Source organism: Photinus pyralis, unplaced genomic scaffold, assembly GCF_008802855.1.
Source record: "Photinus pyralis isolate 1611_PpyrPB1 unplaced genomic scaffold, Ppyr1.3 Ppyr1.4_LG2, whole genome shotgun sequence".
Taxonomy (NCBI): domain Eukaryota; kingdom Metazoa; phylum Arthropoda; class Insecta; order Coleoptera; family Lampyridae; genus Photinus; species Photinus pyralis.
The window spans coordinates 45,446,275-45,471,305 of record NW_022170403.1 but is presented as its reverse complement, the minus strand read 5'-3'; the positions used below and the strand labels follow the sequence as shown (position 1 = coordinate 45,471,305).

At 36.4% G+C, this 25,031-nt stretch overlaps 1 protein-coding gene across 2 annotated transcripts in view; it reads left to right on the top strand.

The window, feature by feature from the left end:
• Window positions 1-25,025, top strand: part of LOC116164968 (remodeling and spacing factor 1) — a gene marked incomplete at its 3' end in the record, with an annotated part of 30,824 nt that extends 5,799 nt beyond the window's left edge. Inside the window, 12 exon segments of one of the 2 annotated variants that reach the window (XM_031479232.1) lie at window positions 1,021-4,196; window positions 4,243-4,442; window positions 4,488-4,809; window positions 9,419-9,594; window positions 9,644-10,009; window positions 10,056-10,429; window positions 16,873-17,018; window positions 17,071-17,200; window positions 17,252-17,444; window positions 17,490-18,291; window positions 18,418-18,609; window positions 23,964-25,025. In XM_031479232.1, the coding sequence (XP_031335092.1) occupies window positions 1,021-4,196; window positions 4,243-4,442; window positions 4,488-4,809; window positions 9,419-9,594; window positions 9,644-10,009; window positions 10,056-10,429; window positions 16,873-17,018; window positions 17,071-17,200; window positions 17,252-17,444; window positions 17,490-18,291; window positions 18,418-18,609; window positions 23,964-24,631 (6,745 nt within the window). 2 annotated transcript variants of the gene reach the window in all.
• Window positions 25,026-25,031: the final 6 nt, after the last annotated feature.

Here is a 25,031-nt window from a genome sequence, read left to right as displayed (position 1 = left end):
TTGAAGTTTTATTAGTTTCACATATCGCCGCTTGAGGGCTTTTTTCGACATTCCGACAGAAATTGTTAATTTTCTCAAAATAATTAAATGCGTTGGTTTGATTTTTTTTTTCATAAAAAAGTAGCTAAATGATGCCTAAACAAGCTCGCGAAAACCGCATCTCGATACCTTGTTCCTAACCTAAAATTTAGGCCAAAGAAAATTTTGTACCCTCAAAATTTTATTTTTTTAAGCTAATTTTTTCGGAATTATTTTTATTATGTAATTTGTGGCCCTAAAGTGGATCGATTTAAAAAAGGAAGCTTTTAATGACGCCGTAAATGCCCGAAATGCTGGCCATCACGATATAAAAATATATATATATATGTATATGTATATCTCAAGATATCGAGATGCTTTTTCGCGAGTTTGTTTAGGCATCATTTAGCAACTTTTTCATGAAAAAAAAATCAAACGAATGCATTTAATTTTTTTGAGAAAATTAACCATTTCTGTCGAAATGTTGAAAAAAGCCCTCAAGCGGTGATATGTGAAACTAACAAAACTTCAAATAGTGTAATATATGCAGCTGAAGAATAGATCTTTTTAACTAACCCGAGTTTGTTTAAATCGGCTCAGCCGTTTCGAAGATACAGGGTGTTCTTTACGGAAACCTTTGAATACCCCCCACCACTTCATTTTTAGAGATACAGGAAAAATTGTCAAACAAAAATTTTTCAGATTATCGTCAACTTCAAAGACCGGACATTTTTTTGTTACGTTAATATAGCGGAATTCACAGAAACATCACTTTTTATATTCCAGATTGCAGTTACGCCCCCTAGCGGCCATTTCAGAAATTTAGTTTTTAGTAATAAATTTTTTTACCGCAAGCCTCTGTGATGGATAGATTCTCAGATACAGTACCTCGCATTCTTAGTTGGCCACCCTGTACAGAAAAACTTTATGAAAAACAAAATGTACGAAAAAAAAAAATAAATAAAAATACAATTGCAAATCTGATATTTCTGTTTTGTTTAGAAATAGAGATGGACTGGTCGATCTAATTTCACAATTGAACGATGACAATCCTGCTGTTGTGAATGAAGATAGCAACAGCTTAGAAAGCGAAAAACCGGTCATCGATACCGGTCAGACGGATTCAAATTCCAATTCTTCAAAAGTCGAAGAGCCAACCAAAGATTTAGGCGACGCGCCTGTTAATCCAAACGTTGAAGAGCCCCCCGAAACTGAAATTGATAATGTAACCCCTTCCGCAGACATCAATGTCGCAGTTGCCTTGGTGGATTCCTCTCAGAACGAATCGAATGGCAACGTTGCAAAAGTTAATGAGGAAGTGGGCGATTTTGAAAATAGCGTAGTCAATTTAAAGTTAAAGGTTAAAAAGAGCATGATAGAAGAACTAAATAAGGCAGATACGGAAAAGCTTAGCAACGAGGACGATCAAAAGCTCGCCCTTAACCTACGAATTAAGGCAGACTTACCAACCGTAACGACGGAAGTTAAAAAAGTCGAAGTAACCGGCGTCAAGGAGAGATACATACGTAGCGATTCGACGTCTAGTGCACCTCACCGAAAAGCCGTCGACAGCGCGGGGTTTGACCTTCACACGAATTACTTGAAACGCCCCATTCACGACGAGGAAGACTTGGAGGAACCCAGTTATGTGAAGAGACCGAGACTCGACCGGCCGACACTTTTGGGGAATAAGAAGAAGAAGTCTTATAGCGATGAGGAATACGATGAGGTTTCGGAGGAAATCGCCGAGCCGCTTATGCTTGTTAAAGGTGACGGAAATGGACACGATAACAAAACTGAAAATGGCCCTATTGTCGGTGACGTTATTGAGGAACCCATCATGCGTATAGCCGGTGAGGGTTCGGGGTTTGATTGTGAAACGGGTAATGATCACGCGCAAGCTTCTGTTAGTGCGTCATCAAAGGAAGATAAAACTGAAAATGTTGATATTATGAATAACGGTAACAGTGGTAACAGTGACATTACATTGAAGGCAAGTACAGTTGTTGATAATTCTGTTACAAATGCCGTACAGAATGTGCAATCGGATAAAGGGAAGGAGGATCAAGTTAATGCGGAACATGTGAAAGAGGTTCTGGAAGAGGAGCCCACAACTTCCAATAAATCGATTTTTTTCTTTGGGCCCGGGTCTCTCCAAATGAAGCCTACTCTCAGTCCGATTAAAAAAGACGAGTCTTTGTTGGCTGATGACTCGATCAATGGTGTTGAAGCGGTAATGAAGGATAAACCCAGGAGTATTGTGGGGAGTCGTCGAAAATCTGAAAAACCGGTTAGGAAAATTTGTGCTAGCGATTTAGATAGCAAAGAAACGTCGCCCCAAGAGTCTGGTGATGCCTTAGAGAAAGGATCGGATAATACAATAATTAACAGTAATCATGTTCCTATAAGTATTACTAAGGGGGAGGAATCGAGTGATAATTCTAAATGTGTTGATAATAATGTCGTTGAGGTGCCTATCAATAAGACAGATGTAAAAAGTGACAGATCGGGTCTTCCAAACGCAAAAAGTATATCCGCGGATAAACCAAAGAGTAAACTAGAAAATGTACTCGAGAAAATTAATCAGGGGAAGATTACAAAGAAGACTGATAGTTTAGATTTAAGTAATAAATTAATGACCAATAATGATAGTAAATCTGTAGATAAAGTAACGTATTCGATTCAATCGTCTATTGAAACAATTGATTCGACAGCTCTAGTTGCTAGTAAACTTTCATCCAAAGAACCTAATTCGATTATCACAAATAACATATCCGGGGAAACTCTTTCTTTAAATTCGACACTCGCAAGTATCGATAACACGGCACAATACAACAAATCTGACAATGAAGAAAGTTTGTCAAATCATGACGTGAACTTAAAAGACGATATTCCAAATTTGGAGGATAATTCGATTATGGACAAACCCCACTCTAACAGCATTGACTTATCACCTCCACCATTGGTGTGCGAGGTTTTGCAGATAGAGAGGGAGAATGAGACAGAGACTGGTAACGAGATTACCAAGACTAAAATTGGCAACAGTGCGGATGCGGCTTTAGATAAAATAAAAAATGATGCAGAAAAAAGTAGCACAATTGTCGAAGAAGCTAGCAATGGTACAGTCACCAAAAGAATTACTAGAAGAACGCGCAGTTGTGCGGATAAGGTTGCAGAATCTTCCGATGACATTGAGGGAACCATATCTTCAGAAGAAAACAAAAGCTCTAAACTAAGGCGAATTAAGAAGAAAGACAATCGAGCATCGACCGAAATTGACAGAGACTTGGAAGTATTGGCCACTAATAGAGAATTGCGTGAACGAAAAGTTATAGAAAACAAACAGAAATCCAAACCGAAATTAACACAAATAAAAAAAGACGAACAAAAACGAAATACTAAAAATAATAAAACGAAAAAAAACTCGAAGGATGACGAAGTGAAAGTCGTCAACTTGGAAGATGTAGAAGAACAGATTGTGTCCTATGAGATTGCACCAACAAAAAAATTAAAAGCTGGCAGCGCAGATGTTTCTGATCAGGAAAGCAAGACAACTGACGAGAAAAGTCACCAGAAGGAATCTGAGGATTCAGTTGAACCTGTTTGTTCACAAAAGCGAGTAGCGTTGTTGACGGACGAAGAAAAAACCGAGGAGACTGAACAAACTCCTAATGCCTGTGTAGAAGTAAATGATGGCGATAGCAGTGATATTGCGATAGTTCCCGAAAGCGATCCATTAGCGTGTTCGGAGGAAGATTCGAAACATTCCGAACCAGTGATGACATTGGCAACTTTTCAACTGGACGTTGAAGATACAAATTCCGCAATGAGAGTGACACGCAAAAGAGCTGCTCAACAGAGCGTAGATACACTAAGAGATTCGACTCAGAAAAAAATGGAGCGTATTAAAAAACATCGCGGAAAAAAGGCCAAGTTAAAGAAAAAGCGTTCCCCCGATCGCAAGTTACGTCGTAGTATCGAGGATAAAAAATCGAAAGATATCAGTAGCAGCGAAGACGATCCTCCCGATTCCTCCTCGCTTAGAGAAGACGACGAGGTCACTGGCAAACCGATTAAGGAGAGACGCGAATCGAATCGATCGTCTAGTCCGATGCAAAGTAGCGGAGATTCCAATTCCGCACGGCAAGAACAAAAGGAGAAAAAACCTCGACAAATTAGTAAGTTGCCTCAATCAAACTGTACGTTTTTCATTGTTTCCGCCAGGAAAAACTTTGCTCGGCTTGGAAATCTCAGAGGAGACCGAAAACATTCTGAGAGAGGACGCTCCGATGGGCGTGAGGCAGTCGCGGCGCATCGCTCAGCTGAAAATCAAGGAGGAAGCGGAACGAAGAAAATTGGAAGAGCTAACGCTGCAAGAGTTGAAAGAAGAAAAGATGAAAAAAGGGAAAAAGGATATCGATAAGGTACCTAATGTTGTCTTTATATATTAAATTTTCAAAAGTTTATAGGACTACAAATCCGAGAAGAAAAGGAGAAGTAAACCGGCGCAATCGGATGACGAAACGACGACCGGCGACGGTGAATCGGACGAGAAGAAGAAACGGAAGAAGAAAAGAAAACATCGAGACCCGCGAAAACACTTTGATGTGCATAACCCTTGGAAGTCGAGTAGTGGGTCCAGTTCGTCGGTAGAGGAAGAGGAGGAGGAAGAAATCGAAGAAGATGAATATCATCCTCTGGTGATCAAGTCGGATCACGAATTTTCACCCGAAAGTGATTTAGAGGGAGTAGAAGTACAGCCAATGAAAAGAGCGCGAACTGCTAGAAAAGGTAAAGTCGTATTCATTTATGTTTTGCTTTGATATCCATCTCTTTCAGTGAACTTTTTCTGTTATTCTCCATTATTTGTGTGTTCCTCTATTCACTTTTTCACGCCTTGTTCTTTTTTGTTGATTTAGCTTGTTTGTTTTGGTATTCCCATTAAAATCCATCCTGACTGTAGTGTATTGGTATGATTATTATAATGATAGTCGCTATGTACTACATTTTCCTTGAGAGTAAGTAGTCATGGAGGTGGGGGCGAGTTTTCTATCAGAAAACTATTCACCAGGAAAACTAACCCACAGGTAAATTCGCGGTCGCAATATTATTATTAGCCCGGGAAAATTCGCATCCAGAAGATTTAACCAAAAAATATCTGCTTTTTCTCTTTGTCCTATTCTATGGAAGGCTCCAGGGTGTTCATCAAAATAATGCGTCTAGAATATTCGTCTTTACGAAGAAGAGGAAACTTCACCCAATCGCAGCAAAAGATCGAACCCCCCCCCCCCCCCCCCCCCCCCCTCTTCTTCGGGCAACTCTCATGAAACGCAGTACAAGGAAAATTCTTGTTGAAAGGTTTACCAAGTATTGTCTTGAGGGAGAGAGCATGTTCATCTAGAGAGATTTTTAAGAGATAAATATTCTGGATGCGAAGGATTTGCCTCTCTGTTGTAGTAACCTCCCCTTTGCGCTGACTGCAAGATTAATACAAATTTATTATCTCCCTTTTAAATGTTATAGCAAATAAATTCTTCAAATATAGAGGGTGTTAATGTCTTGCAAATATTTCAGGGATTCATTACTCATAAACATAAAAAATAAATGCAAATATGTGCATAACTAAATAAATGGCCTAAATGGCGTCGTTTGGATTAAAACTTTGCCACCCTGTATAACTAAAACAACGCCTTCTAAAACCATGCATACAGGGTGCCCATTATGTATGGACTATCATATATCTCACTAAATGTTGAATGTATACAAAATGACTTTGTTGATCAATGGTAACGCATTGGACTATAAAGCCGGAGGTCGGACGTTCGAACCTGGACTGAGGTAAGAATTTTTCATCTGCGACAGAGATGGGAATTTCCTTAGACAGTTTCGAGCATTCTGCCGGCTACTCCAAATTAGGTTTTCCTGCAGTTTTCCTAATTCGTAAGGTAAATACTGGAGTAGTAGAGAACAACTTAAGACCTTCTGCAAAGGCCGCCCCTAAAAAGCATGCGGGCCACTCTGTAATTGGGCGCAAAACTGTTGAGAGCCCAGAACAAGAGAGGGAAACATAAATAAATAAAAATAAAAAATAAATTTTTCTATATGAAAATTGTTTAACATTTTATTTCCCATAATAAAGCAGCATCTAGTTGTTTTTATTTCAGAAAACAAATGAGTAACGAAAAACAATTGAATTTTTTTAAATGGCAGTGCATCTTTTCATTAGGCTCATTTGATAGACATTTTTTTTTTCTTTTTTCGATGATATAACATGTTAGTACCCTTATTCAAGAAAATTTTTCAAAAAATTTTTTTATCATTTCATCAATAACATAAATCTAGATATCCTACATCAAAATAAAACAAATGAACGTGTACGTTAATAATAATAATTTCCTGATAGCGTTGGCTATTGTGCCCATAGCTATGTTGGTAAGTATGAATTACATACTATCCCTAGATTTCCAATGTGCGTGTGTGATTTTTTTTTTTCAGGACCCTACATAAATTCACCAGAAACAGACACTAATCGTTACTTGATTCTAATCCGTGCGATTAGTTAACCAGGCTCTCACAAGAAACACCGACCATAATAATAATATTTATTCGTGATTTTGCTAAAAAAAGAAGCTTAACACAAGTCATAGAATTTCTTATTAAACCTTGTAGACAAAACGAAATTAGCGGTTAAATGACTTTTATCGCAATGAATGTTCAAAATATCCACCATTAACTGCAAGGCAGTGGCATAACCTATCACAAAAAGCTTGAAATAAAAATTAATTTCTTCTAAAGGGGTGCATTTAAAAAAATTCAATTGTTTTTGGTTACTCATTTGTTTTCTGAAATAAAAACAATGCAATGCTTACTTATTATGGGAAATAAAATGCTAAACAACTTTCATACAGAAAAATTTGGTATACATTCTATATTTACTGAGATATATACTATATTCCATACCTAATGGACACCCTGTATATATTCCTTTCTTATTTTGATGAGTACTTCCATATATACACCTTACAATTAATGCTTTCCATTTGAGTGCGTAAAGCGCTGGTGCAGTTCGTTCGGAGCAGCTCATTTTGCAAGTTGTTCGTTTTGCACACATTTGAAACTAGTCCAGGGAATAGAGGGTTTTAACTTGCAAAATGAGAAGTAGTTCCAATTTCTTTTGCATCTCATAGACAGTCATCTGGTGGTTAAGAATTTAAGTTTTCGACCTCCCACCCCTTGTGCTTCCCCCGTACCACCCCAAAAACCCCTGAAATTTGGTTGGTTTCTTAGTTTTTCAATCATGTCTTTTTAATGGTTCACTTTAGAAAAAAATATTGATATCAGAAATTGTAGACTATAACATTCTACACAACTTTTATGCACACTACTTTTTTGTGAAATGTTTATTAAACAAGTTGTAAATCAGCATATGCATGATTAAAGCGCATTTTTGGTAATACAGGTCAGTATTTTATTAGCGAAGTTTAAAATTATCGATCTCACGAGTAATTTTGGCTGCGTTAAATAATTAATTTTATTTAATTCCAATTGACGTACGTCTTCATTTTGTAAAACAAATCACAAAGTAAATAATAAGTTTTTATACTGGTAGCGCTATCTAACGGTAAAATTATAGTACCTCCGAAACCCATATCGAAATTATTTTCTTCAATTATCGATCTCACAAGTAATCTAACTCAAAATAGACTAGTGCCTGCACATCTACACTATAGCAGAAAGCTTTTAGTGAAAATTTGACGCGGACAGCCGGCCTGCCAGCAATAACGAATATAAAAGGTATTTTTTTCAAAAATGCGCTCAAAAGATATAGAGCTTGAGAGTTGGTTATATTTTGCAGAATTCTGATATTTCTATGTAGATGTTTTAACAAAATTTCATACTTGATAATCAAGAATTTTACGACAAAATATCTTGAATTTATTGTAGTAAAAATCCCTCTACTCTGCACCCTTACCAAAGGGGATGCATAATAATGAAACTTGCAACCCTTGCTAGTGAGGATATTTGAATCACTGTGAGATTGTAGCGCTTTCTAATATACGTTTGAAATTAAAAAAATGTCTCCCCCCCCCCCCCCCCCCCCCGGTGGGAATAGAGAGAGTCCAACGCGCTTATTACATATGTTTTCTATTCATCTTTAAATATCTATTCCTACCGCGGAGGGGGGCGGGGGGTGAAGGATATAAAGGATGAACTTGAACTGAAGTGAGATAATTTTTTTGTTTTAAACGTATATTAGAAAGCCCTACAATCTCACAGTGATTCAAATATCCCCACTAACAATGGTTGAAAGTTGAATTATTATGCATCCCCTTTGGTAAGGGTGCAGCGTAGGGGGATTTATACCACAATAAGTTCAAGATATTTTCTCATAAAACTCCTAATTATAGAGATAAAGTATGAAATTTTGTTAAAACATTACATAAAAATTTCAGAATTCTGAAAAATATAACCAATTCTCAAGCTCTATATCTTTTTTAATAAACATTTCTCAAAAAAGTAGTGTGCATAAAAGTTGTGTAGAATTTTATAGTCTACAATTTCTGATAACAATAAATTTTTGTAAAATGAACCTATAAAAAGATATGATTGAAAAACTAAAAAACCAACCAAATTTCTTTGGTTTTAAGGGTGGTATGGGGGAAGCACATGGGGTGGGAGGTCGAAAACTTGGATTCTTAACCACCAGATATTCTTTCATGGCATGCAAAAAAAATTGGAACTACTTCTCGTTTTGCAGGAAATGGTCCATTTTCAGTCTCTATTTCCTGGACTAAACTAAGAAATTGAAGAAACGCTATCATTAGACATTCTACATTTATCTTTTTATTTTATAAGAATTAGGAATTAAGATTATTAAACATAAAGAAGTTGCATAAACCCACCCTAAGTGTAATTCAACACTGACGAAACACTGTCCCAATTTTACTGTACAATGAAAAAAACTGATGTACTGCGAAAAAATTTAAATTAAAATTTAAAATTGTTTAATTGTAACTTCAAACAATATTTTGCTGTCTACTACAATAATTTGAGAACCTGTGAATATAAAATCTGGTAGGCGTGCAATACTCAATTTGCAACTGTAAGCGAATTTCACCTCTACAGATGCACCACTTACAATAATTGTTTGTCAATTCATTCTTCTCTATTTTGCTGATTATTTCTTGCTTTAATTGTTTTATTATTCCATCTGCCTGTTTTTATTATCTCCAGTACTTTTTGAAGTATCTTATTTCAATCATTGTCAGCCTTTTTTTTTATGTTCTGTGTAGGCATATAATGGTATTGTGACAATGTGTAGCTTCTCTTGTTTTGTTCATATGTTTAGTTTACTTGCTACTGTATGTAGTATGTTCAAATAATTGCGCTTTTGTTTTAGAATCTGATACCGAAGAGGAAGTAGACGATTGTCCATGTCAAAAATGTGGTCAATCGGATCATCCAGAGTGGATTTTATTATGTGATAGCTGTGATTCGGGTTGGCATTGTTCATGTTTACGTCCCGCTTTGTTAGTCATTCCTGAAGGAGACTGGTTTTGTCCTCCTTGTCAGCACGTAAGTATTCTATTTTAATTTGTACTTTTAAATTAAAAACAAAATTTAGGCAACATTAGTGAAGAAACTAGAAGTCCAATTGCTAGATTATGATAAACGTGTAAAGAAGAAGGATATGGAAACACGTCGAAAAGAAAGATTGGCATATGTCGGTATAAGCTTAGACAATGTTTTACCATCGAAAGAGTACGATGAACATCGTATTAAAGTAAAGCATGTTAAGGAAGAACGGAGCGATGGCGATGATGATAAAGACGCTAGCGAGGGGTCAGAATCGGATGATTCCGATTCCGAATCGGAGTCCGTTTCTAGTTCTGAGAGCGACAGTGAACCAATTTATCAGTTACGAAAACGTAGACAGGCTCACAGTTATCGCTTCAACGATTATGACGACTTAATAAACTCGGCCATACAGGTAGGCGGGTTAACCGCATAATTCAATCTAACGGGTTTACTTGTAGGATGAACTAGATGCCGTTAAAGGGGCGGGAAACCAAGGTCGTGGCAAAGATATATCGACCATTGTTAACGCAGAGAAAGCGGAAACCCTTTTAAATGACGCGCAGGTCGGGGTCGATCCGGTCAATCGCGACGATCAACCTACCGATCTGACAATGAAAAGCAGCTTATCCGATAATTTGAATCCGATTATTGAACCCCTTCCTCCTGTTGTTCCTCCCGATTATGATAAAAAGCCGGACATCGAGGAATCGGACGACGAGATCGTTCGTCCGGTGCGTAAAATTATTAGTAAAAAGAAGCATAGGAAGTTGAATAGTTTGGACGTTAGTAGCGGTGACGATGCAGAGTCCGACGAGGATTTTAAGGGGTCCAGGTATGGAGCTCGCCTGTAGTGCTTAATTATCGATTTGAAACCTAAATTCCCCCAAATTGGGGCTTGTTTGAAATTGATAGTTCGCCACATCCTGTGAAACGTCGAGACTAGGTGGATTGGTATGTGCCATAAAAAGTTTTCCAGCAAAACATACGGTTTGAAAATTATTTCGATTTTTAGAAGTTCTGCTAATAGGCCAGTCATTGAGGATTTTTTACCTGGAAATAATTCGAGAACTACTGAAATTTTATATGCTCGAGTGCGTAGAACTAAAATTCGTAAAATGCACAATTCAAAACTTGCCGCCGGGGCCGCGCCGTCAAAAGCGGTTTTCCGCCGATATCTCCAAAACTGCGCATTTTACGAGAAAATATGTGATGAGTAAAATTAAAGAGACGAAAATTTCCTACAAGAAATTGGCATATTTTCACTAAAATTAGCCCTTACGCAGAAAAGCAGGAATTTTTAATAACCAGTGGCGTATATTTTATCTAAATAATTCATTAATCAAATTGATTAATCAATTAGTCTATGATCAATTAATTTTAAGTAACATATAACTATCTTTGTGTCGGAATGTATAGTAAAATGTTTGACCAAAAAAGGGACTGTGTGAAAACTTTCAGCACGTTTTTAATATTATAGCTTTCACACAAGTGTAGTGTGCTTTTGATGACACTTTATTGTCTAATTTGTTGACAATTGTATGCCATACATTTGCAGATGGTTTGTTTATATAAGATCATCTTTGTGTTGGAGAAGAATGTGTGTGTCAGCTTCATTTTTTCAATTACAGCCTTTTGCGGCGTGTTGTACCAAATGTAAAATAATTGAAGTTACAATTAGCATCTGTCTGTGGTGTACTTAGTCATTCGTGAGATTGGGTCTCCAAATGGTAAAGAACTCAGGGGATAACTGTTATATAAGTCCAAATCTGCTAAATCCGATTGCACTACATGAAATAGATAAGAATTCCCGCCGTTGTATATACAAGATAAGTGTACGGAGTTAGGAAAAAACATATCGGACCTAATCTCGTGTGTTTAGTGGAACACCTTGTATATTTTAATCTAAAATGGTAGCAATTAAATATTTTATTTTATTTTTGAGTGGGCGGAGTACCGCCATCCATTGGGCTCGTGTGTTAGAGAGAGAACGCATGATTTTTGCCCAAAAATGGCGGAAGTTACCAGATTCTAGTAACTTTAATGTTAGGGATTGTTCCACATGTTTGGAGATATCTGTATATATTTTTATAAAACATGACAGTACTATGAAGTTAGGTTATAAAAAATTACAACTATTCAGATTTTATTTGTCAATTTTTTTAAGTTGGCAGCAAATTTGCCCAAAAGTGGCGGATGATTGCGGTACTTTTTATATCTAGTGACTTTCTCTACCAACCCAACCCACTATACATTTACAAATATCTATGCCCGAACGCCGACTCGGACCAGGGACCCAAAGTACCGCACTCCAGCTTAAACTGAATTGTGCCACACGGCCTGGTACAAATATAACACCATGAATGATATTGGTTTTGTATGCGATTTTTTTAAACTATTACTTTAAGTCATAGTAGGCTATGAAAAACAATCTTTTATTTCTTTCGCAAGTTTCTTTAATTTTTTTTTACTTTCTTGTGCCAGACAACGGCTTCCTATGATTACCAGGCTCCGCTGTAAGAGCTGGCAACGCCGCATCAATACCGAACAGTTGGCCTACCATCTCTACTGTTGTGTTACTGAATTATTAAGAAACCAATGTAGAATATTGCTTATTTTTGCCATTTTCAAAAGTGGTAAAGGTAACAGATTATTTCTGACAATATTATAGCACGATGAAGACTGCTGGTACAAAAGAAATGCATTTAAAATTGTGGTTGCTGAATAATTTTTACGTTTATTTGTAGGTACACCAGTTTTAATTGTTCCAACAAGAAATCGATTTGTTTTCACTTAAATTTTCCAAAAGTAGGTACCTATATTACTTGCATTACTCACAAAATGAGATATATCACTTATTTTCATAATTTCATAAACTTTTAGCGAGAAGGTAGATGTGAATCGTGACAATCCACATACCTAGTTACCTAATATATTCTCTGAGACCACCGATTTAACTCTTGACTTTGATTTACTCATGACCACTGTGACTCTGTAAGCGTCTAATTGTTCAAACACATCCAAACCCTCAATTCTGTATCAACTGTTACACTTGATGAAACTACTTTGCAAATCAATGGCACCACTAAAAAATTCCGTCTAACTTTTTATAAAACCTTTTTGCAGCCAAATATCCTGCTTTTCTTTGAATTTTTTTGCAATTTTCTGTCTTCTTTCTAAGGGATCGGTCCGAGTTGAACTTGTGTTTTCCTGGTCCTTCGGAAGCTTGAATCCCAGTCACATAACTGCCGGCCCGTGTGGCGCAGTTCAGTTGAAGCTGGACTGTGGTGCTAGGGTCCCTGGTTCGAATCCGGGTTCGGGCATGGATATTTGTAAATGTATAGTGGGTTGGGTTGGTAGAGCAGCCTTGGCTGAAACCCCGCCCACTCAAAAATAAAGGCAAAATAAATAAATAAATAAATAACTATTTTCTTTCATGTCGCTAGCGTAAGTGCTATTGCAATTGGGCACACAACGTTTGGGAGGCATTTAAAATTAATTTTAAAATCATTAGACTCACTTTGCATAAATTTGCACTGACACTGACATAAAATCATAGGCCAACGAAACAGTGTTGTCAAATTTCATACAATTTAGCCTGGTAATTATAGGAAGCCGTGGCCAAACTCTTTGTTAAAATGTTTCCAGCTACAATGTCAACACAGTTTAGTTTCTAGATCAGCTTTTGTTTCATATCGCCTACTGTGGTAAAGTAGTATAGAAAGTACCGCAATCATCCGCCATTTTTGGGCAAATTTGCTGCCAACTTAAAAAAATTGACAAATAAAATCTGAATAGTTGTAATTTTTTATAACCTAACTTCATAGTACTGTCATTGTTTATAAAAATATATACAGATATCTCCAAACAGGTGGAACAATCCCTAACATTAAAGTTACTAGAATCTGGTAACTTCCGCCATTTTTGGGCAAAAATCATGCGTTCTCTCTCTAACACACGACCCCAATGGATTGCGGTACTTTCTATATTTAGTGACTTTAATATTATCTATGATATTACTTTTCCGCGGTCATATATGGGTAAGTAAATATTAATAATGTTTAATGTTTTCATCAAAGAAAAAAGTGTTGTCGTTGTCTGGGTTGTTTTTAGTCCGATAACTCAACATTGAATGGGACAATTATTATTATTATTATGGACAGATCTTACTGAAATTTTAACATTAGCATCCTTTACCAAAGGCAAATCGATCGATTATCTCCTAAATCAAATTGAATATCCATGTAGTTAATTGCCACATCGATTAGAGACTTCGCTCAATAAAAGGCGAAGTGATACATGAGAAGTAAATACAATAAAAGGAAACTGCTGGGTCTCAACAGATGCTACCGTGCGGAAAAGTTAAGTTTTGAAAAAACACATTTTTTGATATTGAAATTGATTAAAGAACAACTTCAAATACTCATTTAAAAGCGTGAAACTAGAATCCAAACTTTAAGGTTTTTTTGACGGTGGATTACAGCATTGAATATCAAAATAGCCGTACTTAAGAGGACTATACATCGAAGGTAATGGGATTTTGCAAATAATGGGCAAATGCTTTGAAAGAATTATCTGAAATTTTTTTACTCGTCATTTCTAATTCATAGTCTATCATAGAAAGTGTTTATAATGCTATAGTAAAGGTAGTATTTTATTATTATTAATGGAAAAAAGAAATTCTCCTTTCAAGCGACTGTGAGGTGGCGCCACCTAACGAAGGTAACCAAAAGTAAGTGCTAAATGGTCGTCATTAGGGATAGAAAGAAAACCAGTGATGCATGGTTTTCGTACGTAGGAGCGTGACGGTGTGGTTAGAGCTGCATATTAATTAGTCATGTGCAAGGTCACGTGCTATAGGTATGGCATGGCGCTCTTAACGTAAAATTAACATAAATAATCACAAACCAAACAAATTAAGTCCATAATGCTGGCTTAAAGGGATTGAATATAACAATATAACTGATTAATTTAACTAATAAAATTTGAAAATTGCCATGTCTATCACCATACAAGATGGCGACGACAAAAATAAAATCTTAAAATTAATTGATCATAGACTAATTGATTAATCAATTTGATTATATAATTAAATGATTAATGAATTATTATTTATACAAGTATTATACCTGTTGTCACACACTTAGTAAATGTTTGCATAGAACGTTGCGATTCTCCACATCTATGGAAAACGTCAATCGTGCGCCCGATTCCAAAAATTTCCTCTCCTAAAGCGTATTCTGACTTAAGACCCATCAGTATTTTACCCTTAGTGTCTAAGGTGTTTGAAAAAGTGTTATTTAATCAAATTCAGAATTTCTTAGATTTATCACGTATTCTTCCCGAACATCAATCTGACTTTATAAGGGGATACAGTTGCGAAACGGCATTACTTAAAGTTACTGACGACATTTTGTCTGCTGTCAACAAGTCCAAGTTTGTAGTCTTAATATTATTGGACTTCTCGAAAGCGTTTGATACGATTGATCATGATATTTTATTAGCAATACTACATTATATTGGCTTTGACCCAAATTCTATTACACTTTTCCTTCATTATTTAAAACACAGGGGCCAATTAGTTGACATTAATGGGAAAACTTCAACAATGATTAATTTGCGATGTGGCGTTCCCCAGGGTTCTATTTTAGGGCCTCTGCTTTTTTCAATATATACTGCTAATATTATAAACAAATTAAAATATTGCAATTACCACCTGTATGCTGAAGATACGCAGTTATATTATGCATTTTCTAAAACTGAAGTTGAGAAGGCAAACGGTGAAAAAAACGAAGATTTAAATACCTTTCTAAATTACGCTGAACAACATTCATTACATATTAACCCCAGTAAATGTAAGTGGCTATTATTTGGGGCATCACACAACACAGCTACTCGTGCCTAAGTTTCCTCACTCTTAGATATAAAAATCGGAAATAAAAAATTAGAGTTGGTTCAGGAAGCCAAAAATCTCGGGCTAAGCGTCAATTTCAATTATCAAACGCATATCAAAAATTGTTCACAATGGGCGTTTGCTGGTCTTAGATATATACATCGAATTAAAGGTTTACTTTCTCGCAATTCAAAAATTATGCTCTGTCGATCCCTCGTGCTATCCCATTTTTCATTTTGTAGCGCAATGTATGGCCCCTGTCTTTCTAAATTTCTTGAAAGAAGAATACAGATTATTCAAAATTCATGTGTTCGTTTAATTTACGGAATTAGGAGGTTTGAAAGGGTTTCTCACAAGTTAAAGTGTATACCGTGGCTAAACATGGAAAAAAATCGACTTCTCTACTCTGCCACTGCATTTCACAAAATTATCTTGTTTAAATCACCACCTTATTTATATAATAAAATTACATTTCGAACAGATGTTCATAATATTAATGTTCGTCGGAAAGATTTGATTACCATTCCTAACCATAACTTAGAACTATTTCAAAAATCATTTTCATACAATATAGCCAAGATCTATAACTCACTTTCGTCGAACGTTAAACAATTAACACCGTCTAAATTTAAACAAAAAGTTTACCACGATGTTTTAACATCTTATAGTTACTAATCTACTTTCAAGTTACTTTGTTTCTAAATTTTATTTGTGTATTTTTGTTCTTGTTAATTTAGACCATCAAAAATTTTTTATTAATTTTAGTTTGCTATTGAACAGGTTAAGTGGAAGAGCACAAAGGGCTGCATGCCTCTTAGTGAACTTCGCCTTTTGGACGCCAAGTTGAATGTATAATATTGGTATTGTTTATATATTTGTCATAGTGTGTCCAAATAAAGTCATTATTATTATTATTATTTTGATAAAATATACGCCACTGGTTATTAAAAATTTCTGCGTAAGGGCTAACTTTAGTGAAAATATGCTAACTACATCTTTTGTAGGAAATTTTCGTCTCTTTAATTTCGCTCATCACATATTTTCTCGTAAAATGCGCAGTTTTGGAGATATCGGCGGAAAACCGCTTTTGACGGCCATCTTGGCAAGATGGCGGCAAGTTTCGAATTGTGCATTTTATGAATTTCAGTTCTACGCACTCAAGCATACAAAATTTCAGTATTTCCCGAGTTATTTCCAGGTAAAGATCCTCAATGACTGGCCTATTAGCAGAACCTCTAAAAATCAAAATAATTTCCAAACCGTATGTTTTGCTGGCAAACTTTTTACGGCACAAACCAATCCACCTAGTCTCGACGTTTGTGCCGTCAATATCCTGTTAACTTCATGGACCCAAACGTCTCTTGTTAATCTGCAATACATTGTAGTAGTGCCGATTCCGAGGAAGAGGAGGACGATTATGTTGGTAGCGAAAGTAGTGACGATTTAGAAGTGAGAAAACCAAGGTCACACAAAGGTGGTCCAATTCGTAGATCGACACGCGCTCGTATATCCCGATATGATCGCGATTTTAGTAAGTATACGCTTACGGTTACGTTGATGTAATGACTATACGATCATTTAAGTCAATGATGACAGCGATTCGGATGGATCGGGGCCTAGACGAAAAAAGAATCGATTTGTTTGGGATGAATCGGAATCTGAAGAAAGTGACCGGTCGTGGGGTAGAAGGAGACGCAAAGCGGCTACTGCTCGGTAATTTTGAAAAGATCGTTTCTATATCTTTGCTTCTTACGATAATTGTAGATCGAGACGAAAACCTTCGGACAAAGCAAAACGGCCGAAAAAGAAAAAGAAGAAGATCGGAGAAGACTCTGATCCCGAAGCTTTCAAAAGTCGACCGAATATTAAATTAGGAGGTGACGATGAGGAAGTCGGACGTCGGACGAGAGGGAAAAAAATCAATTATCTGGAAGCATTAGGTTCAGACAGTGACGATGTAGGTAAAATATTACAGAAATTAATGTTAATTTTGTTCTTTTAGGATGGCAGAAGGAAACCGCCTAGAATTGAAGAGAGCGACGACGAATATGCCGTGCACGAAGACGAAGAACTTCAGCAGAGATTGCAAAATGAAAACGATAGTGACGAATCCGGAGTTGAAAATGTTTTACGTGATCTTCCATTACCCTTAAACCCCAGGCCGAAACCAAAGGGTCGTGGAAAGGCGGGTCTGAAGATTCCTAGAAAACCGAAGGATCCCACCTTGGAACTTTTCCCACCAATAATGACAGATTTACCTCCTACAAGTACCATAGCTCGCACAGAAATACCCATACTGCAACAAACTTTAGAATCTCAATCGCTGATACCTTCACAAATCATTCCTCCGCCATTAATAATGGATCCTATGTTGCTACACGAGCACGAGTCTCAAGATTTGGACGACGAACCGAATCCCATCGAGCAAATTAACAAAAACGTCGAACAAATGAACGAGCAGGAAATGGAAAAAATGATGGAAGAAGAAGAGTACGCCAATAGGCAACTTCAACTCGTCGCTTTGCAAATAGAAAAGGAGAAGAAACGAAAAGAACGAGAAGTACAGAGGTTAGAAAAGCTAATGCAATTAGAGCAAAAAGTACCAAAGAAGCGTGGCCGAAAACCAAAAAACCCAACGCTCAATGCGTCCGCAAATCTAATAAAGTCATTCCCAGATTCCGCACTGTTACTGTCTAGTAACGCCGAACTTTCGGAACCGCCCGGCATTTCTCTTCCGATGTTCAGCGAATTAGCGCCGACCTCGATGAACGCGGATGGCAGTCCGAAAAAGCGGAGGGGTAGAGGTAAGGGAAAGAAGACGTTGGCTGCCGAAGCAGCAGCCGCGGCAGCCTCTAATAAAAATATTGATATGGAAATTGGACTGGAAGGTCCAACTTCGTCAAGTAGTAACACTGTTTCACCTGCTCCAGATTCACCGTTGCACGGGAGCAAATTGGGCATTGCCGCGCCGCCGCAACCATTTTCTCAAAGTCAACCCACTCCATCTGTAATTACCAGAATGTTGCAGTCGCAGCCGGGTCAAAACAGTTTCCCACCTTCCAGCGTTTCTAAATACTTCGGCGGACATGGTAATGATCCACAGCTTGGCGCTTACCATCCAGGTACGTACAACGTTACACTCAATTGTATGTGTCTGTGTTTAGCAAGAAACAGCATGAAGAATATGGTCTTGGTATCTATACACATGTGACTAGTAAGGTGGTGAGTGGATATGTTTCTGGGAAAAGAGTAGTTCCAGGTTTTATTTGTGTATTTCCAAAAAATTTGACATTTTAATAGGTTTAACTGAGTAGTCTAAATCTCTCTTTAACAGTAAGAGGGGTTAAAATAAACACCAAGAGTAGGTAAAGAGAAACAAATATCTGTCATTCTTATTAGAAATTGGATGCCGAGCACGAAATAAAATGAAGTTCAAAACTGATTGTTTCCATGGAAACGAGGGGGAAACCTAAACTTGCTATTTTAGACATTAGTAAAGTTTTGTATTATACATGATGATAAAGGGAAACTACCCACGTAGCACCAATTGTATTCAAACGTTATTGGAGATTGGATATACTATGTATCCATAAATAACATTATGGAACTTCGGGGAATCTCCATTGGAAAGACATGTCATGAATGTAATGTCAAAACTATATCCATATGTACAAACACTGCATATTCATGTGTTCATACATTGCATATCCATGAGTAGGGTTGCCATCCGTCCGGGTTTCCCCGGATTTGTCCTAGTTTAGGGGGTGACCGGGGAGCGTCCGGGCGGGGTTTCATTGGTAGTCCGGGTTTTAGGCTACTGAGATATCTACGAGTTTCTGTCAAAACAAGATAAACTTTTAAGGCGCCAATCAGCTTTGGTTACAATTTTTTAAAACACCGAATCCTCATTAAACTTGGAGTTATTGAAAATTGTCTGGTGCTTTTTTTGTATTCCTGCTCATAATGCCAACGTTGAAAGAATATTTTCACTAGTGGCATAACAGGGGACCAATGAAAGGAATTTTTCCAATACCTACATTGTTTTATTGAATTTAATTCCTAATTTTTGTAAATTAACAGGTAATTTTAATCCCTAGAGATTAAAAAAATTTTAATCCCTCATTTTTGTTTTCTTGTAAACAATTCATGGAAAAATGGATTTAAATCGATCGGTATTGGAAAAAATAGTATAATCAACACTGGATTAAACTACTTTTTGTTTCCTTAAAAATAAATATTAAAAAAAATATTAAATTTAAACCATTCTCTCAGGAACAAAAACTCTTTTTAATCCCTTGTTCCTTTATAATATTATTGAATATTGAAACAGTCTAGTCAGCTCGCTAGTCAGTGATCAAAATAAAGTAGAATTTCAAAGACTATTTCTTTAGACAATATTTTTTATAAAATGCAGTTGATATGTCCGGGTTTATAATCCCTAAATCCGGGGTTTTCACGCTTCCTGTCCTAGTTGGCAGAGTTTTGAGATGGCAACCCTATCCATGGTACATTCCACGTCTACATGTACAGAGTGTTTTTTTGGGAGCTTTAGTTAAACGTTTCTGGGAAAGTAAAATAGGTAGGTTTTTGAAATTTTGTACTTAGGAGTTACTCTGAAGGGCGAATCAATGTAAAATATTTTTAAAATGGCCGCACTTCCGGAAACACCGGAAGTAGATAGTAACTTCGTTATTTTAAATGGCAACCCATATTTTTTATTAGATTTTTGGATTCTACGTTAAATTTCAGTTCTTTTGATACCAATATGTTGATATCTGCCATTTATGGTTTTTAAGTTATTTTGACTTTATGAAAAAAAATGGCGGATGCAGATGGTACCTTGATAATCGATTACTTGAAAATGGTTACAGTCATGGCAACCAATTTTTATCAGTGCATAGAGAATGAATAGGGCTTTCTTTTAGTGTACTTAAAAAAAAGTTAAGTTGCGTACAACCGCACCTATGGAGATCCAAATTTAAGAAACTTTAAAGTCTATAAACTCAGTTTTTTTTTAAATGAAATGACCATGTTTTTACTATTGCATGAGATAAGAGAATCGAAATTGGCATATTTTGATATTACATGTTCCTATAGCTATCTTTAACAGTTTCTGATTTATTCCCATTTCATTGATTTGATGCGATTTTTTTCGTATTTTCTTTTTAGTAGTTGGCCATGATTTTATAACAATCGAATTTTAAACAAATCAAGGAATGGATGCGTTAATATCATTGATTCTAGTCTAAATGATTCATTAATAAATAAGTTTTTTGTTAAGAATATAGGACGGAAAATTTTTGAAAAATCTAGACAGAGTCGTTCAACTGAATTTCTTAAACAACGCATAAGTCTGAAAATTAAGAGAGGTAATGCGATATCTGTTCTAGCAACAATTCCATACCAAAACTGTTTCAACGAAGTTTTTTATATTTTGCATTGAATTTATTTTGTTAATCTTGCATTTGCAATTCAATTCATTCTCCTCAATATTCTCTTGTAGAGCTTTGTATCACTTGTGCTTCAACGGTTTGTAGTGCATTTGGGGGTACAACATTTCCAAAATTCATGCAATTTCGTTCCAGTGTTCGAATGAATGTACGGCAAGCATGTGCCGCAATTCTGTCCATTTCACCATAAATAACAATTAAATTCCAAAATAGGTGAAACCACTGCCAGTCATTTTTCGATTATTGAAAAACTTATGTTAACCTATAACAGTGGGTGACGGATTAGTGTCACTAGATTTGTTTAAAATTCGATTGTTATAAAATCATGGCCGACTACTAAAAAGAAAATCCGAAAAAAATAGTGTCAATTCAATAAAATGGGCGTAAGTAAAGATAGCTATAGGAACATGTATTGTCAAAATATTCTAGTCTATAACTTTTGATTGAGAAGTCTGATCGAAAAAGTACGAATTGATTTGGATTCTACGCATCCAAAATAATAAGAATAAGTGTTTTCCCGAGAAATTTTGGTGTAGTCGATTTTTGTTAAAAAGGAAGGTTATACACTGCCTTTTTTTGAGCCTCGAAAAAAAATTGTCTCAGATCGACCCAGAAAAAAAATTTTCTTATAGAATGTGGCCTGTAGAATCCATAATTTCAAACAGTTCCAAGATTGGGCTACTAGTTCAAAAGTTACAGCCCTTTGAATTTTTTTTCGAAATTAGTTTCTAGTCTATAACTTCTGATTGAGAAGTCTGATCGAAAAAGTACGAATTGTTTTGGATTCTAAGCACCAAAATTAATAAGAAAAAGTGTTTTCCCGAGAAATTTTGGTGCAGTCGATTTTTGGAAAAAAGGAAGGTTATACACTGCCTTTTTTTGCCCGGTGTTTCCGGAAGTGCGGGCATTTTGAAAATATTTTACATCGATTCCGTCTTCAGAGTAACTCCTAAGTACAAATTTTCAAAAAACCTACCTATTTTAGTTTTCCAGAAACGTTTAACTAAAGCTCCCAAAAAAACACCCTGTATATCCAGTACATTCCCGCACATCCATATAAGGTACAGGGTGAGTCAACGATCGCGCGGAGTAACTTAATGCCTTGAAGATAAGATTTTTCGATAGAGTGCTCTTGTATTATATATATGGTTGAATATTCTTCACATTTTAAAAATATTTGGAAGTATACAGGGTGCGCTCACAAAATAGAGCGCCAAAATGGTACATCCGAAAAACTAGTAGTGTTACGGATAATTCGATTTGTATGAAAAATTGGGCATTTGCAAGCGTGAGTATATTGTCAAAATTATTACTTAAATTTTGATTCCGGGTTTTATATCTTTTATCCTGGGTTAAGTAAAAGTCAAATAAATACATCTACTATGAAACATTAAAAAAACAGCTTACATGGTATTTTTTTTGGTAGGTCCAAAGTTATTAAAAAATCTCACTTTTTTTTAATGGAATACCCTGTATATTTTTCTGTCTAGCTCCTCCAAAAACCTTCAACTTTTGAGTATACCTATCTCTGATAGTTTTCGAAATATCTTGGTTTTCCTGGTAAGTCATATGTAATTTACATAATAACTAGGTGGCCATGCAAAAAAAGGCAATTTTTATTTGCTTCGTCCACTGCCTACTTACTTTTCCCTTGGTACATTCGTATTGTGAGTTTTTGGGTCAATTGAAAAAGTATGCGTATGTTGATACATTTCATGATTAGTTACACTGCAGAGTCACCGCCTTCTAAGTTTTATAATAACTGAGATATTCAATTTTTACTGGACGTCTACTTTTTGAAAAAATGACAGATTACGGCTGAATGACTCGTTTTAGATATCGTGTAATACATAAAGTCACACTAAAATTGACCAATAAATCGAAATATGCAATAAAATACAGGGGGTTCCATTTAAAAAAATGCAACTTTGATATAAATCTCCCTGTATAACAATTGCAATTTCGTTGAAAATATTTTTAGGTTGTAGCCTTAAGGATCCTTCAACATGCCCTGACAATAAATTTTAAATATATGCGTTAATAAATCCACAATCTTCCCCCCACACCTGGTCTATTTTCCCAGGCTTTAAGAGCCTTTTTAATTGTTTAAACATAACACTATTTGTCCATCATATCGGAGACAAGCGCGACGGGCAACCCGTACCTAGCAAAACAATCTCTTACATTTTCAATTGTGGTGGTTTCATACACCTGTTGGATATTCCCACGAATGGATTGATACATTTCTTTTGTTGTTGGCGTTTGGTAAATAGCTACCACAATTTTTAACGGATTTTCCTACACATGTTGGATGGCGCTATTATGGTCACTTTCTCTGGCACCTCAATCGCGAAAAATCTTGGCGATTAATGTGCGCATGCGCAGCCTGGGCAACTTTCTTGTTTATAGAGATGTTTCTTTGAAATTTTAACCACGGATGCTTCTAGTAAAGACAAGCATATCGCATGCTGTAAAAATCTGACGTGCGCGCACTGCGCAATGTGGACTTTCTTATTTATAGAGACATTTTTTGATATTTTAACCAAAGATTCTTATAATAAAAGCAAACATCGCTATTTTCAACATCAGGTGTGTGCATGTGCAAAGTGAAAGTAGAGTATTTTTGCTTCTTACACTTTTTTCCTATTTCCAATAATAAAAGAAATATATGCTTGGACATGCAAAATCAATCACACTGTATAATTTATTTGTTTTTCTATATGCATATCGTTTAGATATGGTCTGTCTGAGGATATCGGAGCCTTTTACTGGTATGGGAAAGAGGAAGTCTAACCTGTCACTGGTTCTTTGACTATTAGTTCAATTTTTGCAACTATGCCAAGTTGAATTGGAGAAGGACCACTATACTTTTGAATAATGTAATTAGTAGGGTGCATGCATGCCTATTTAGAGGGGCGAGTTGATTATCTAATGAATCCATTAAAAGGACAACCTGCTATTCAATCAATTTAAATTACGACATGTTCATAAATTCACATAACTTAGATATTATTTGTTTTATGTAGGTAATGCGGGTCCACGCGGACCTTACCAACAACCTCCGATACCACACTTTCCCGTGATAAGAAGCGGTCCGCCACCGCTCAGACTTCACAGTCCGGGAGCTCCAAATTTACCTCCCATGTATCATGCGCATCGTTCTCTGGATCCTTCACCGTCTGGTGGTGGACCAATAAATGTTCCTAACACTAACAGAGATCGACAATCACCTTTGGTAGTGCCGCCTCCATCGCAAAGTCCTCTCGGCAAAGGTGACCCCACTCCTCCGCCGTACACCAGACCTCCACTGGCGCATTTCTCGCCGTCATCCTCGAATACACAAGGAGCACGACCGCTGCCCATCATACCTTCGCACTTGCAGCAGCATCGCTCGCCTAACATTTCTCAATTTCACCCAACATTGCCTCCCAATTACCATTATGGATCATATCCGCCCCCACCTCCACTAACTCCCGATGAAGGTCAATCTTCTCCGAGCTATTCGGCACAACCTTTTCCCGAACAGTATCCCGAAGGTGGACCTCCGATACAAACCACCGAATCTCCAACTGCACCGGTCACGACTACGTCTAGTGTTGTAGGTAAAACATTCGACGAAGGAGAGGAAGGTGGAGAGTTTGTCGGATTAGTGTCATATTTTTCAAGCCAACGAGAAGATGATTTGGATACATAGCAAGCGTACAGATAATTTCTTATACAGCAGTTTTTTACTTTGCAGCTAACTTTCCCTTGCGGTAATGGTGCATATTTAACATTGTTAAATATAATTTGCTAAACATGTATTAGTACTATATTAGAATGATATTATGACATTATTTTACTTTTATCAGAATTTTGTATTAATTTTTTTTATTGTGAAATATATTTATACTGTACAGATATTAGACATTGCCATTTATTTAATAAAAAAATACTGTAAATAGTTTGTAAATACAAGGGCGCGATAGCATATGATTTTAAAATTTAGCAATCTCAAACTGTTCAGCTTACCTCTATTATTCTCTCCGGAGTGATTGTTTAAATTATTTTTTCATTATTTCCGGCTGGAGACAATAATAGAAGCATGCACGATG